The 17,523-nt window shown below is 43.1% G+C and overlaps 1 protein-coding gene across 1 annotated transcript in view; it reads right to left on the reverse strand.

The window, feature by feature from the left end:
- Nucleotides 1-17,523, reverse strand: part of slc1a1 (solute carrier family 1 member 1) — a 90,767-nt gene that overhangs the window by 32,147 nt on the left and 41,097 nt on the right. Inside the window, exons 3-7 of the mRNA XM_078213859.1 lie at nucleotides 16,082-16,174; nucleotides 15,569-15,683; nucleotides 7,177-7,219; nucleotides 2,924-3,004; nucleotides 2,707-2,775 (exon numbers count right to left, since the gene is read on the reverse strand). Coding sequence (XP_078069985.1) covers nucleotides 2,707-2,775; nucleotides 2,924-3,004; nucleotides 7,177-7,219; nucleotides 15,569-15,683; nucleotides 16,082-16,174 — 401 coding nt within the window. The remainder of the gene's footprint in view (nucleotides 1-2,706; nucleotides 2,776-2,923; nucleotides 3,005-7,176; nucleotides 7,220-15,568; nucleotides 15,684-16,081; nucleotides 16,175-17,523) is intronic.

Raw genomic sequence — 17,523 nt, forward strand, 5'->3', positions numbered from 1 at the left:
CAGAGACTCAGGTTCAATTCTAGCCTTGGGTCACTGTCTGTGTGGAGTTTGCACTTTTTTTCCGTGTCTGTGTGGGTTTCCTCCCACAGTCCAAAGATGTGCGGTTAGGTTGATTGGCCATGCTAAATTGACCCTAGTGTCAGGGGGATTAGCAGGGTAAATGAGGGTTGCGGGAATAGGGCCTGGGTGGGATTGTGGTCGGTACGGACTCGATGGGCCGAATGGCCTCCTTCTATACTGTAGGGATTCTATGACCGTGAGTTTCCGCTCCCTTTCTTTTCAGACGAGTATGGTGATTGGAGCGAAAAATCTCGTGAGAGGCCCGAATCGTGTTTCACATCAGAGTGAAATCTTGCTGCAATTGAGCAGTGACACAACAGAAATCCAAAAGTTCCATGTCAGGAACACCATTATAATAAATCTGAAAATTATTATCAGGTCTTTATGCCTGTATCATCTCTACCTGTAAGGTAATCCATTCACTTCGGTGTGTGGGCAGACCAGTGTGAATTATGACTGGTTTCCCAGAGCGGCACAGTGGTTAGCACTGCTGCCTTACAGGGCCAAGGACCCGGGTTTGATTCTTGGCTTGGATCACTGTCTGTGCAGAGTCTGCACATTCTCCCCATGCCTGGGTTTCCTCCAGGTGCTCCGGTTTCCTTCTGCGGTCCGAAAGAAGTGTAGGTTGGGTGTATTGACCATGCTAAATTCTCCCTCAGTGTACCCAAAAAGGCGCCGGAGACTAGGGGATTTTCACAGTAACTTCAATGCGGTGTTAACGTAAGCCTACTTGTGACACTGATAAATAAACTTTTTTTTAAAACTTTAAAACATGCAGTTGGCAGGTCGAACTCCCAGAGGATCTCAGGTGAGTGCATCGCTCAGGGGTGAGAGGTCATACCTGAGCACTGCCTTGGCACTATACAAGCCATGCCGTGGGGCAGTGCTAAGTGGCAGTGCCAGGTGGTGGGTGTTGTGAGAGTTCAGGAGTGTCTGTTTGAACTTTTGTGTTCCAGGGCAGCTTTTAAAAATGGCATCCCAATCTTTATAGGCTCAATTAGAACTTAGCCCACCAGCATTATATCATGGGACCCACCCCTTGGTTTTTTTCCTTCTATGTCCAAGCAATACGGCAGAGTATGCCACTGCTGGCTTCAACGGCGCTTTTCCTGCCTGCGACCACATTCTGCCAATTACATGTAAAATTCTGCCTGAAGGATTATTCATTGGGATCTGGGTCTTCTTTAGTTATGAATCTGTTTACAATGTTCAAACCAAAGACTAGGTTTTAGTGACAGTATGCAGTCCAATTAGTTTCCCTGATGATTTTCTCCCTGTTTTTTAGACTACCAATAAAAATAATTTGAGTTTTACATGGCAATGCTAAATTCATTTCAGTGATCCTTATTGATCTTTCAAAAAGTAGAGCATGAAAATCGATTTCATAGAATCATAGAAACCCAACAGTGCAGAAAGAGGCTATCTGGCCCATCGAGTCTGCACCAACCACAATCCCACCCAGGCTCTACCCCCATACCCCTACACATTTACCCGTTAATCCCTCTAACCTACACATCTCAGGACACTAAGGGGCAATTTTAGCATGGCCAATCAACCTAACCCGCACATCTTTGGACTGTGGGAGGAAACCGGAGCACCCGAAGGAAACCCACGCAGACACGAGGAGAATGTGCAAACTCCACACACACAGTGACCCAAGCTGGAAATCGAAGCCGGGTTCCTGGAGCTGTGAAGCAGCAGTACTAACCACTGTGCTACCGTGTCGCCCCACATTTTTCTTCTTTCCTTCTATAGCCATACCAAACCATACACTTTCCATGCCTGCAGTTTGAAACAAAACTGCTGAAAAAACATACAGTGGAAGCTGTTTCTCTTCACTCTGTGGAATGATGTACGGTGTAGGTGCTCTGAGATGCTTGGAGATTCTGGGTAGAATTTTAAGGGTGATGAGTAATCGGTGCTCACCACCCTGAGAGCTGGTTCCATGCAGAGCTGCTGACTTGAACTCTCACTTGACTGTTGCTTGGCAGTAGGCAGGACTTCTAATTGGCCGGCAGCTGTTCACCCTGGCCAGGCACAGCGCTGCAGTGGCCAGAAGCAGTACTGCAGTGCTCTACTTTTAAAAAGGCTTTAAAAAGGCCCGGTGTGACCAGGAGGGGGGCAATCATGGCGTTGGCAGGTAGGTGGCAGGGTGAAAGGGTCCCGGGGCTTCAACATCCTGGGGAGAGGCCAAAGCTCTGAGGGGCCCTTCCTCCTGAGTTGAGGGAAAGTTCAAATGTCACTTTCATACCCTACATGCACCTGCTCCCACCAGCCTAAAAATTGAGACTGAGCAGAATAAGGTTCTTAAGTGGCTATTGAATGGTCACTTAAGGGCTTGAATAGGTGTAGGGCTGGATCTGGCCAAGGACCTGCCTGCCCAAATGTAAAACTACATCTGGGTTTGGGCGGGCAGTGTCCTCGGAAGAATCCCGTCTATTCAATTCACCTCCCCCCCCCCCCCCCAATAAAACCTGCCTTGGGGTGGGGGGGAGTGTAAGATGATGCCCTCTATGATGATGTACATTGATTCTCTGAGACTCTGGGAGATTGAAGGCGTTTTGCTTCACCATGTGATGTTGTATATTGATGCTCTGTGATGCTATCCTAATTCAATGCAGGCTGAGCACGTTCAGAAGCTTGGACCTTGCTTTCACATTTCATAACAATGGCTTGGGAACTATTGCGATGCCACTGAGCGGCGAGGAAGTTATTCTACAACAAATACAAAAAGCGAAATACTCAGAAACCAGAAAAACAAAAAGTACTGGAAACATTCAGCCAGTTAGACTGCATCTGTGGAGGGAGAAACAGATGACATTCCAGACCAAGATGACCATTCAGCAAAACAGTTCTATGTTACCTCATTTACTGCCGCGCCATCGGTTGAGGCATTACTGTTGGCATTAGTTGCAGGTTTAATTTCCACTCGCCTGCTTTTAAACTGAAAAAAAACAAAATAAAAGATGTTACGATCCAGCTGACATCACTACTGGACAGTCAGATCGCAGAGCGGAACCCTGGCTCTATAGATTGTAACCTTTAATTTTTGTTTAGAGACAGGGATGGACAGAGTCGCAGGACTGCCGATTAACTTTTAACCAAAGAACAAAATATTATTAAACAAAAGATAAATTATAACACGCTACTCCTTCACCCCAGCCATACCTTTATAGATCTATATACAGATATATAAGTATAACACAACCTTTACTCCAGCCATACATTTACAGATCTTTATGCTGATATATAAGTATAACACAACTTACAGAATATATCATGCTCTAATGTTCTCAGTAATTACACAGTCCATTGTAAACCAATCGGTGAAATGTAGTCAGACGCACCACACTCTGAAAGCAAGTGACAGATCCAGCCCAAAACAACTTCTGTGGATTTCTCATCAAATCCCCCCAGATATTTGTCACACTGTGAGCCAACTGGTCTCACTGGAACTCTGGCTTTCACACTAGAATTTCCAATCATCACTCTCGAAGGACACACTTTTAAAATTTGTCCCACGCAAGGCTTTCTCTCAGATGCCTTCATCAAGGATCCACATCCAGTATTTCAACCTCTCCTTTCAGTATTCCTCTGGCCTGGAAAACCACATGTATTCAAGTTTCCATGCAATCTCACAGGTATGCAGCCATGCCAACAGAACATCACTATCTGACAGGCTGTATTACATAGAAAATAGGAGCGGGATTTGGCTATTTGTGGCTCTTTGAGCCTGCTCCACTATTCAATATGATCATGGCTGATCCTCTACTGCAAATTCCACCCCTTGAGTCTAGAAATCCATCCATTTCCTTATTAAATATATAACAGCCTTCTGTGATAGAGAACTCTGAGTGAAGAAAGTTCTCATCTCAGTCATAAATGGCCGACTCCGTATCCTGAGACTGTGACGCCTTGCTGTAGACTCGCCCACCCAGCCGAAGGAAACAGCATCCCTGAATCCAGTCTGTCCAGCCCTGTCAAAAGTTTTAATGCTTCCCCTCTCATTCTTTTAAACTCCAATGAATACTGACCCTGTCAACCCAATCTCTCCTCATACAACAATCCTGCCATCCTGGGAATCAGTCAGGTGAAGCTTTCCTGCACTCTATAGCAAACATATCCTTTCTTAGATAGAGACCAAGCCTCACACAATACTCCAGTTATGGTCTCACCAAGGTGTTGAACAGCTGCAGTATGACATCCTTGCTCCTGTATTCAAATCCTCTTGCAATGAAGGCCAACATACCATTTGCCTTCCTAACTGCTTGCTGTACCTGCATGCTTGCTTTCAGTGACTGATGTACTAGGACACTAGGGTGTCACCAATCTCAGGATTATTTCGGATGTCTGGCTTTTGGAGAGCCGACTTCACCAGATCTGCACCCTGCAACTTTGTTTTTAACTGGGAGCCTCTCTCTGTCTCTTATTCAGTGAATAGAACCTTGGTCAGATATTGGTTCTTTGTCCCTTTGATTTCAATCTTCCTGCGCCTTCCTCATTTCATTCACTGGTTTCTGGAACTATCTTTTTTAACTTCTGCGACTTATTATGTGCCCCTTACTTTAGTGTCCCTGTAATCTACTGGCAGTTTCTGTGAGAGCTGCTTTCTTTTCAGTTACCTGGTTCCAACTGATCTCAAATGTTTCTGACTTTCAGTGTGGGCCTCCGAGCAACAACCTGGATTTTTAAAACCTGTGACTGCTCTTACTTTGTAAACCCTTAATTACAATACAGGCAAAGTTTTAAGTGAAACTAAAACACAGAGGCCGGAATCTCACCACCATTCATACCAGCGGGCTTTACCCATCCCGCCGCAGAGAACAGAGATTTAGCTATCGCCAAATTCTCCAGCTTCGCTACAGCGAGTGTGTGGCATAAATGGCAGGTAAGATCGCGCCCATAGACTTGTAGGTATCTATGTTCAACATGAAGCTAAACTAAAATTTTAACTATTTCTTAGCACTCAAATACAGAAACAGAAATTAAGCTTAAACTTAAAACTGTACCTTATTTCTAACATACATGGTACAAAGATAAATTATTTAAACTATCTATATTTCCTAACAAAATGTCAAAGGCAACATGTTTTGAATTACACTAAGATTGATCCACAATATTATATACAGCTCTAAATAATTATTAAGACAACTCAATTCAGTTTTTTTTTTAAAGAACCATACAAATACCACAAGCTTGAGAAGATATGAAATATTTTAGGGGAAAAAGAAAGGTTACTGATGTCTAGCATCAGAGTGAAAAGATGGGCTAAAATTTTCCTGCCCTTCCCGCCAGTGGGATCATCCAGCCTAGCCAATGGCGACACCCCGTTGCGCATTCCCAGCAGCAGAGGGTGTGGGGCATGCAAAACCTCGTAGACATCGGTGGGACTGGAAGATCCTGCAGCCGAACATTGGTGAGTAGCCTCTACCTCTAGCAAATAAGTTGCGGGGGCTGGAAAATCGCAGCTATGACCTTTCGTCTCTGGAATCAGAATTCAAATCCAGACCAGTCTTTTGAGATGACTGTCTCCTCTAAACTATTGGCTACTTGTGAAGTGAGTTGATAAAGTCTCAACCCAGCTCCTAATGATCATGGACCATAGCACAAAATTGGTAATAGTTGACATTCTCATTTTGAGATGCCATGTGATTGCTCCGGGTGTATCTCCTCAGATTGGAACCCGATCATGTTTTGTGGGGATAAATACAAGGGAGCTTTACAATGAAAAAGCAAAATACTGCCGATGCTGGAAATCTGAAACAAGAACAAAAAAGTGCTGGAAAAATACTCAGCAGGTCAGGCAGCGTCTGTGGAGAGAAACAGAGTTAAGGGATGGAGAGGGAATTCTCTGGCCTCCCCAAGACATCTTTCTCATGACGGGAGGCAGCATGCTGTTTGCCAGTGGCGGGATCTTCTGGTCCTGCCACGTCAATGGGATTTCCCATTGACTGCACCCCATGCTGCTGAGAACTCCATGGCAGGGGCAAGCCATTGGCAGGAGCAGGAGATCCAGCCAGCATGAACAACCAGAAAATTCAGGCCAAGGTTTCAGTTTGATGACCTTTCGTCAGACCTGCTTTATAGGGCAGCTGGCTGTGCTTTTGCTGTTTTGGGATGAGAGCCATGATGTGGAGATGACGGCGTTGGACTGGGGTGAACACAGTAAGAAGTCTCACAACACCAGGTTAAAGTCCAACAGGTTTATTTGGTATCCTGTGATACCAAATAGACCTGTTGGACTTTAACCTGGTGTTGTGAGACTTCTTAAAATGAGAGCGGTTGCTTTCACCAGCACAAAAATGTTTTAAAGGAACATCACAGTTGTAGGAATTTAATGAGAGACCATGGCTCCTGACTGACTTGAGAACAGCTCCAGAGCCACTGAGGAAAATGTTGGCATGCTGCAGCAACACCATTGAAGTGACCTTTGGATTGGAGCCACATGGATATAAGTTGAGACTTCAGATTACTTTGCACTGTCTCAGCAGGTATCAATATGCAAGGGATGTTTAAGGATGTAACATTTATTTATCTGCCAGATCCAGAAGTTTTATGTTTTTATTCCTGATATATTACTTATGTCTTATTTGGAAACAGTGGCAAGGATGGTGTTATGATTTTGCAATATTTTTATGATGGTAATTTTCCATTTTTCAATTATCTGGTAGCAATTTTAAACATAATTGGGGAGGCAGTGGCGCAGTGGTATTGTCACTGGACTAGTAATCCAGAGGCCCAAGGTAATGGTCTAGGGTCCCAAGTCCAAATCGTACCATGGCAGATGTTGAAATTTGAATTCAATAAAAATCTGGAATTGAAAGTCTAATGATGCTCATTAAACCATTGTCAATTGTCGTAAAAGCCCATCTAGTTCCCTAATGTCCCTGAGGGAAGGAAATCTGCCATCGTTACCTGGTCTGACCTACATGTGACTCCAGACCAGAGGAATGCGGTTGACTCATAACTGTCCTCTGAAATAATCTAGCAAGCCATTCAGTTCAAGGGCAAGTAGAGATGGGAAACAAATGCCAGCTTTGCCAGTGAGCCCACATCCCATGAACGAAAAAAAAAATGATGGTTTTTCAAGAGAAAAAGAAACAACAGTTATATTACCTGCTGAAAGCCAGCCTGCACCAGGTTTTCTGGGAATGCATTCCTGTGTGAAAAAAAAAACATGAGTTATAAGAGTATGTCACAAAGAATTGGATATGTGGAACCAACTCCACTCAAAGTAATAACGTTGTATTGACTAGTTTACAACATTAATTGAATAAAGGTGAGTAGTGTTAACAACTGGCTACCAGTTTAATGTAAGCCTGGCTATTAGAGTGAGCTATTTCTTCTTTCAACTATATCTTTATATTTCTAGTGAGCATAGATCATGTTCCTAATTATTCATTTAGTCATATCACTTCTTGGCTTTTTGGCTAAGGTCAAGCATCAGATCAAGTCCAAGATGGGCTGCAATGTCTTATCTTGTCAGCTTGGATCTTGCTTGTTTCTCTTGTGGGGACCTTGAATTGGATTCAATTGTAATTTGAATTTGTTTTTTGGAGCAAGCAAGGCATAGACTTGGATTTGTCCATTCCATTCTGAGCATTGGCTTTGTAACTTTCAGAATGGAGTAAAAACATTTTTTTTAAACTACCCACTCAGTTTTCTGCTCTTCAAAAGGCTTTGTACATTTAAGAGTCACAAAATCCTACATTAGCAATGCCTACCACACTGTACTTTATTGCAAGCCACTCTGGAAGATTATATCATCAAGACATTACATTGGAACTGGACTCAGATTCTGAATTAACTCAATTTATTTATAGGCCTCAAGTCAACATGCTTAAAGGCAGCAGGAAGGCTGGGGCCTAGTGCTTCCGATGGATCAATGGAAGTATGGCAGCTCGAACCTGCACCCTAACCTTTGACTTGGCCATGACCCCAAGTTAAATTTTGGGTCTCGGCTAATTTCAATAATGGAAGCAAGTGCCTGCGCCTGTAACAGTACAACACGATGTTGATGTTACTTCTGGGGCTGAATTTGTTAAAAGTCAAAGGGGAGAGCTGGTAAAAGCAAAACTAAAGCAGGTGTATCCAAAAGAATCAATAGATAATTAAAGATACCAGCTAAAAATGAAAACAAATTTAAAAAGGACACAATAAGGAAGAATTTGAGTGAATTAATTTTAAAACAGAAGATTCCCTGAAGCAGTAAAATTGCAAAAGGGGTCAAACAGAAGAAGGAAAAGCAACAAGAGCTCTTAGGAAAAGTTACTCCAAAGAAGGGCAATAAGAGATATAAGATTGTAAGTGAGTTATTCTTAGTTAACAAAAAGAATGGGTTGGCATTAGACCCACTGATCAGGGATCAGAATTGGACGATTGCCCTGAAACAGAGACAAGTATGGATGGAAACCACAATACTAGAAATTCAAGATCAATTAAGGTTGTCGCAAGTACAAATATTTGTAATGTTACCAAGAACAATAAATACCAGACACTGACAATAAATCTAAAAAGAAACAAAGCACCAGAAGGAAAAGCAGCTAGAAGATGCTACCCGGATGCTGTAGAGACATAATAGTTTGTATGGGAACTCCTGTAAGTTGACAGTCAAATTTATCATAAGGAACATATTGCAGAATGCCAAATTATCTGGCTGAAACTGGCTCAGTACATACTGGGGAAAGGTTAAAAGAGATAACACTGTGGCGTTAACTCGTGTGAATAAATGACATAATATGGGTTTTAAAAGTCACTTACTTGAGAATCCTCTCAAAATGCAAAGAAAGGAATATGAATAATGTTCGCAGGATGTAAATAAGTGACTGGGACATGTTGTAAACATCACTATATGACTCTTAAATGACAGCGAATGCTTTCAGAATGACTGAGCTTGTTACAAGAGAGACATGTTTCTCTTTAACCAGTTAAGGATAAAGAGGTGCCAAAATAACATTAAAGCTGATATTGAGAATCACTTAAAGTAGATTAGAGGAGGACAAGGAGAAAGTGCTATTCCAAATGAAACTCAAGGTAGTGTAAGAGGTAGTCAACAAATAAACAATATCACAGAAACTTAGAGATTTATCCATGCAATAGATTTGATTTGATTCTATTTATTATTGTCACATGTATTAGTATACAGTGAAAAGTATTATTTCTTGCGCGCAATACAGACGAAGCATATCATACATAGAGAAGGAAGGGAGAGAGTGCAGAATGTAGTGTTACAGTCATAGCTAGGGTGTAGAGAAAGATGCCAGGTAGGCCCATTCAAAAGTCTGATGGCAGCAGGGAAGAAGCTGTTCTTGAGTCGTGTCCGTGTCCTCAGATTTTTGTATCTTTTTCCCGATGGAAGAAAGTGGAAGAGAGTATGTCTGGGGTCAGACAGGAAGTAAAAGCAAAGATATGTGTGAGAATTAACATTTCAATCAACCTGTTATAAATTAGGGAAAGTCACGTTGTTTAGAATTAGTTGGCAAATGTGATAGGGATTTGTTTATTGGTCCAGAGGGCAGAATTTAATGAAAAGAGCACAATCCCTGATGGCGGGACCAGAACTGGACCAATTCAGCTTACGTGTCGAGAGCTGTTATACACCCAGTTATGATGCAAAGTGGCAGCAGAGAGTAGGAAGTGTGTCCATCCCCTCTGCCAACATATTTAATTTCAGTTCAGGGCAGGCTATACAAGTCCGGGCTCTCTTAATATCCAGTCTCTGCAGGCAGAGAGAAGTAGGAGAAAGCTGGGAGCAAGATATTGCGTCTTTAGGGTCACTAAAGCATTGTTTCTGGAGCCACAGCTTGCATCTCCCTTTCTAGCTTTTGTCCTTTAAGCCACCTCACTCCCCCCTTTCCTTACGACCCCCACTGATCCACCCTCACAGTGCCATGTTGGATTCCAAATGAATTGTCCCACAGTTCAGTGATGTCTCCCTCTGCAGGTTCACCACCAGGCCACATGGAGGCTGTGTCAGTCAATGTCACAGTAGGAGAACTGTTGGAGACCAGGCCCATGATGAACCCCAGGCTGGCAATAGATCTCTCATCTAGGTCACAACAAGCTTGTTGGAGATGCTGAGACAGGCAGGAAAACATCCAGAGAAGGAACATTACATATACGGCAGAGGTGTCCATCCAAGCCTTAGGTTATTCCATGGCTCTGACATGTAAACACATGGCTTCTTCCATGGATAGGTTGGTCATCTCCAAGGAGAGCCAGGTCTGTTATGCAACTCATGCGCCCAAACCTGCATTCCAACACCCTGGCCATGGGCTCAGTAGAGCATTTGCTAGGCTGAATGGGAACAAGCTTCCTGGACCTCTCTCCTGGTCCCCCCCTCTCCTCAGGGAGACAGGGAGGTGCCATTAATCATCAAAATGAGAGAAGCACCAGCCAGCCATCACAGGAATATCCACTCAGTGCACTCCCAGGCGTGGTCACTCCTCATTCACTCTGCTGAAGATCACAGTGCCCTCTAGTAGACGAGGCTGAAGAGGGTGCTCCCTCGGAGACCCCCAGAAGGCCAGGGCCCTCACAGTCTTGACTGAGCAGAGGACAGTTGCCAAGTTCATTGCAAGTACCTGCACATCATTCTCAGCAGCCTGCCTCAGCCTCAATTGTGGATGTCAGGGTCGCACCAAGGCATGGTGAGTGTAAGAGAAAAGTTTAGACATTTAAAGGGCACAATGGTAATATCGTTATTGAGACTCTGTTACACTTCTGCATAAATATAACATTCACTGTATATTTGTTTCACGTGATAATTGTGTGCATTTTTTGGGATGTGTTTATTCAGAAGGAATATTGTACTGTCATGATTGATGATTGTCAATCATTGATGAGTGAAGGTTACTGAGGAATGTCTCACTTGTGGAGGCAACAATGTTTTAGTGTGTTTGTGTTCAGTCTTTATTGCAGAATCATATACGTGGTTTGATTTTTGTTCTCAAGAAAATGTGACACAGTTAAACTTCAATTTCTGGTGCCCACCATATTTGTCACACCGAGGAGATTGGCCGAGATTATTTGCTAGTGAGAGAAGTGATGTGATGTTCACGCACTCATGGCCCTGTCACTGTGGGCAAGGAACAGAAAGTTCACTCATAATAGCTTTGTGATTTATGTACAAGTGTGAAGCCTGTATCCTCGGAGGTAGCCTTATCTTTTGATTTTGTGTGATAAAGGCTCATGGCCTTCGAGAGGGTAGAGAACATGAGTAGGGAGACAACTCTGGGAGGAGGCTGACAGAGGTGAACACAGATACAGAGCAGGTAATAGTTTGCAGACGTAGTACTACTCATCAGGTAGCTGTTTCATTCCTGCATAACTGATAAAAGAAGTGATTGTCGCCGACAACCCTGGCACACCTCTCCATTGCCCTGGTAGCTTGGAAAAGTGCTCTGATATCTCTGGTCTCTTTCCTCATGTTCCTCTTCATAATTCTCACCTGATGAAGTGAGTAGCTCCTCCCTGTCCTGCCCTGAAAATGCCTCTCCCCATTGCGATGCCACATTGCGCAATGCACAGCAGATGGATTCCCTCTTTGGCACATATTGCAATGCTCCATTGGGCTGGTCATGGCAGCGGAAGTGCATTTTCGGCAAGCCATTATTGCCCTGGTTGATCGTATGCTGTATTGTTGCACTTCTCTATCGGGTGTGGGGGTTGACTGATATCATGAGTACTTGGGTAGGGGCCTCAAATAGCTCTGGGAGCTGAGAGTCATGTAAAATGTAGGAGTCATGAGAGTTTCTTGGGAAACAAGCACATATCTACAAAATTCATTTTCTGTGCTCACAGACTAGTTGAAACCCTTTCTGATTGGCAAATGCAATTGGCTGTTCCCAGGGAGTTCCAATGGTCATATAAGTGCTGTCAGTTACTCCCTGTGCTTACGGGAATCGTACGATAGACAGAAAGACAACTTCTATTGCAGCCTGACTATTAGCATTGGGTTTGAACTGAATGAAGTAATTTACCCTTCTGAAGAAGGAATTGATCATCTCTTTGATGCATCTTTGTGTTGCAGCCTGGAATATGTCGAAAGTGTATTCCAATGACCTCTGGAATGAGCCATTGACATAGAAATTCAATGCCCAGTCACGTTGAGGGCAACAGGCATCCGATTCCCTCCAAATTTGTAGGTCATGTTCAAGGAGCACACACAGGTCAGTGACTGCCTCCAGAAAAACCTTAGCTGTCTCTGGTATTGCCTCTCGGATATTTGGAGGTAATTGGTGCACTTTCTGAACATGCATTCGTGTGCCAATGCTCTTTGGTGTTGAAGATGGCCCTGGTTGGTTTCCTCCTGACCTCGCTCCCCCTTGGTTGGTACCTCTTGATGACCTTGTGACCTATGATGTTATGTGACCAAGACCCTCTTCATCTTCTCCACTGCCCAGGTTTCTAACAGATTGAGTGTATGAGACACATCGTGAATCTAAAAAGTGAACTGTGTGAAGAAGGCGGGCAAAGATATGAGCTCAAATAAAAGCAAAGTACTGCAGATGCTGGAAAACAAAATGCTGGATAAACTCAGCAGGTCTGGAGAGAGAAGCACAGTTAGCGTTTTGAGTCGAAATGACTCCTCTTCAGATATGAGCTCTTCTGTTTACACGGCCTTCATTCCTAAAGGAGCTGCACTTGACCAATGGGAATGCATGATGCATGCATGGGCCACACCCAGAACTCCTCCCATCCCACAGTGACTTCCTCCAACAACAACCTGATCTCCTGCCAGAATAACCTTTGTTGAGGGCGCACTTCACCAGCGTGGTGTTGTGGGGCTCGCCCCTTGGAATTTTTTTTCTACGATGGAGGAAGCCACCATTGGGGCTGGAAGCTTCCAGACTGTTCTTCCCACCAGGTGCAAAACTCTGGAAGATATATACTCCGCCCACAGTCTCATCTTGTAATTTACCTCAAACAGTTTTTTTCTTTGAATCTTTAAAAACTTCACTCTGCACCTCAGAGTGAATGTCAATGGAGTCTATTAATAATCGTAGTTCAATATTTTCCAGCCCTCTCATATAGCTTTGTTTCAATAGGGCCACTTTGTTTCCACTGTTTTTGATGCAGCACAGTGGCACAGTGGTTAGCACTGCTACCTCATAGTGCCAGGGACCCGGATTCGATTCCCGGCTTGGGTCACTGTCTGTGTGGAGTTTGCACATTCTTTCCGTGTCAGCATGGGTTTCCTCCGGGTGCTCCAGTTTTCTCCCACAGTCCAAATATGTGCGGGTTAGCTGGACTGGCCATGCTAAAATTGCCCCTTAGTGTTTGGGGGACTAGCTAGGGCTATGGGGATAGGGCCTTGGTGGGATTGTGGTCGGTGCAGACTCGATGGGCCAAATGGCCTCCTTCTACACTGTAGGATTCTATGATTCTATCTATTTCTGCACCAGAGGTTTAATTATCCCATTAGCCTTTGAGTTACCTGGAATTCATTTTGAATTCTAGCAAAAATAAGATAGATGCCTGTTAATGGTCTAAGGCTTCCTTTGACAGTTCCATTTCCAGGTTCAATGATCCAGAGGACAGTGTTTCTCACCCTGATTTAAACAATACCTTCCTAATTTAGTTAACACAGTAATATCTTAACCTTTAGAAAAAAAAATCTTCTGAAGACTAGACGCAGTTTTAATTGGATAGCAATTAAAGCTTCACAATATATTTGTACAAGCACTGAATAGTAATTGAGATTCATACATAAAACTAATGCTGCCTCGATCTACCTATATATATGTGGATTTTGCCACAAACAAGGTGATGAATTCACTGTTTCTGTGGAAAGCAGCAAACCAGGACTGAATAATAAAATGGAGAGAAGGATGACTACCGCTGAATTATATTTGGTGCATTTGGAAAATTAAAGTATATTACTGCAGAACTTTTTCTCAAAAGGGTAACGGTGGCATGCTGGCACAGTGGTTAGCACTACTGCCTCACAGCGCCAGGGATCTGGGTTCAATTTCCTGGCTTGGGTCACTATCCGTGTGGAGTCTGCACATTCTCCCCGTGTCTGCTTGGGTTTCCTCCGGGTGCTCTGGTTTCCTCCTGCAGTCTGAAAGACACGCTAGTTAGGTGGATTGGTCATGCTAAATTCTCCCTCAGTGTACCCGAACAAGCGCCGGAGTGTGGTGAGTGGGGGATTTTCACAGTAACTTCATTGCGGTATTAATGTAAGTCTACTTGTGACACTAATAAATAAACTTTTTTAAAAATTTTATATATGGCAAAAGTCCATCAAAAGGTGAATTGCACATGGTCTGTGGAAGGAGGTATCTCGGTTGGAGAAATGGCCTTTTCTAATCTATGCTTTTCTATCTTCTCAACCTGAGGTTTATGGCCACAAAAATGACCAATTTTCCTTTGCTAAAGATTTTGTGATTTTTTTTCAGTTCATAAAAAGTAAGCTTTTCTTTGCATGTTCTGAATTCTAGAATCATGAATTGATTTACACAACTTTAGTCCACCAGAATCAGGTTGCAGACCAAGGCCGCAATTTTCTCTTTTTTTATCGCAGAGTGTCGTGGCAAGCAGGAAATACGACACGGAACCCACCGGTCCCAGCAACAACTTCCTCTGCCATATTGCGAGCAACATGGAGAGAAAAAACTCCAAGGGACAGATCCTGCGACAACATGGTGGTGTGGTAGGCTCTGATTGAGCCTGACCCGCCAGCAACTTGGATTTAAAAGATCGGGGCGCCTTTTATGAAGGTCATCCCACACAAAGAAAATCAAAAATAGAACCCCCCCCCCCCCAACTGGACTCTCTGAACATCCCCCCATGGAACAACCCCTCACGCAACAACCGCTCCCCAATCAGGAACTGTCCCTGGCACTCAGATATTTGAGCTTGGATTGATGGTTACCAATCTTGGCTGGAATTTTCCCATCCTGCCTGTCACAGGAATCGTAGCGGGCAGGGGGATGGACCATGAAAAAGTCAGTTGACCATGGATGGGATTTTCTGGTTTTGGGGCAAGCGTGGCCGGAAAATCCCGCCCCTTACGTCTGTTCCATAATTTTTACATCATATTTATTCAATCACCTGCTGATGTTCCAGCATTTTCAGCACAAAACAAATGCCTAATCAATAAAAGATGATGCCCACATGCAATTTCTGGCTACCAACGAGTATAACTTTAAAAAGACACAGGCAAACCAAGCTGTTTAAAAAGTGATATTTGTGAGTTATAATGTGACACTTTTACATGTGCTGTGATGGAGTGAAGTGTGATTAAGCTGTGCCCATGCAAAACGTGGGTGTTGCTTGTAGATAACGTCTGCAGAAGTGAAGCAGGACCAATCATTGCATCGATGAGACATGAAAATTCCCAAGTGAGTATCATATCCCAGGAGCAATGAGCCAGTTCATAAAGTTGCTTACCTACGCTTCTCAGGGGCAATGAGGAATGGGCAATAACTGCTGGCCTAGCCAGCGATGCCCACATCCCACGAATGAGTAAATAAAAAAAGAACGCTCTAGGTGATTTACTCACCGAATGAGATCAAACATGGCATCTATAGTGGTGACCTCTGGCAAACTTCCACGCCTGCCAATGTCTTCGGCACGTTGGGAGACACCAGGTTTGATGGTCATCACCAACACAATTCCTTGTACAAACAAAATATATATTATATATGAGGCCTGCTTTAATGAAACACATTTAAACCTTGTGGAGGAAATGAATGTTGATAGAATGAGGTGCACTTATCATTTAATTGTGTATTAAATGCAAATCTCATGATTTAATGCCAGTAATGAACTCCAAGTCATGCTTGTGTCTGTGCTTTACTGCAAAAGCAGTTATTTAACATGCTGAGTTACTTTGCACTCGAGTAATTACTGAGCAACAAGATTAAATCAAAGGGGAAATTGTTATCTACTTCAAGATTCTTTAAAAGCACATTTACAATGTTACTGCACAATATGACCAGAATACTAGACCTTGGAAGTAAAACAATAGAAGATTTTCTCGTTATACATAATACTATTTAGCATAATTTACTACCTAGGATTACAGCAGTTATGGTGGTTGAAAAGTAATATATTATTGCCCGTGTTCCAATTTTCTTAGAGACACTTGAATCCAGCGTGGCGACTCCTGTGGAGGAAAGTTCAGGAACTTCATTAGCACAGTGCCAGACTTAAATCTAGTGCAAAGATATCTTAAATGAGCTATCTGTTAACTACTTAAAATATGTAAAAGCATATCTGTTGCTGACCATCTTTTAGTGCTCCAATATACTACACCACTCTTTCATTGGTTAAACCTCTCAAAATAATAATTTACTAGTTCTTTTTATATATGAAAGGAATAACTTGTATACATATAATGTTTTTCATGACCTCAGGACATTGCAAAATGCTTCAGAGTCAAGATTATCATGATTATACTGCAGGAAAACAAATAGTTTTTAAGTTTATCTATTAGTGTCACAGGTAGGCTTACATTATCACTGCAAGGAAGTTACTGTGAAAATCCCCTAGTTGCCACACTCTGGCACCTGTTCGGTACACTGAGGGAGAATTTAGCATGGCCAATGCAGTCTTTCAGACTGTGGGAGGAAACCGGAGCACCCAGAGGAAGCCCACACAGTCACAGTGAGAAAGTGCAGACTCTGCACAGACAGTGATCCAAGCCAGAAATCGAACCCAAATTCTTGGAGCTGTGAGACAGCAGTGCTAATCACTGTGCCATCATGCCGCCCAGGTCCCACTAAGTCCCACAAGGTCGCAGGAATGAGTTGATTAACCTAATCATTTGGTGGTGGTTGAGAGATAATATTTTCAGGATGCTATTTTTGTCCATGCCCATGCAATTCCTTGAAGGGTGTTATGGGATCTTTTAGATGCACCTGAGAGGGTAGACAGGTCCTCAGTTTAATGATTAACCCAAAATTTAGCACCTCTAACAGTACAGAACACCCCAATACTGCAGTGAAGTGTTATCTTAGATTAACCACAGAGTTTGAGTATAATGAAGACTGGAGAGGATTTTAAAATAATTGCAAAAATAGAAAGATAATTGATTCATATGTCATCAACACCATTGAGGCACTTGGTTTCACTGTGACACCTGCACCACTGATTTGTAAGTTCAAGCTCTTCTCCAAATATTAAATACCAATACAGTGTAAGATGACAAATCAGTGCAGTACAGAGGCTGGTTCAAATTAGATAACAGCATGCGGACTACAGCATTTCAAGAAGGCAACTCACCACCACCTTCTCAAGGGCAACCAGGGATGGTCAAGAAATGCTGGCCAGCCAGTGATGCCTATGTCCCATGATTGAATAAATAAATAAATTGAGATGCAAACTGTCTGATTCAGTGGTCCAAAGAAAAACAGAGCTTTCCTGGCATTCTGGTCAATATAGTAAGGATGTGATTGCACTGGATGGGGTGCAGAGAAGATTCACCAGGATGCTGCCTGGAATGGAACATTTAAG

This window comes from Mustelus asterias, chromosome 6 (genome assembly GCF_964213995.1).
Source record: "Mustelus asterias chromosome 6, sMusAst1.hap1.1, whole genome shotgun sequence".
NCBI classification, from domain to species: Eukaryota; Metazoa; Chordata; class Chondrichthyes; order Carcharhiniformes; family Triakidae; genus Mustelus; species Mustelus asterias.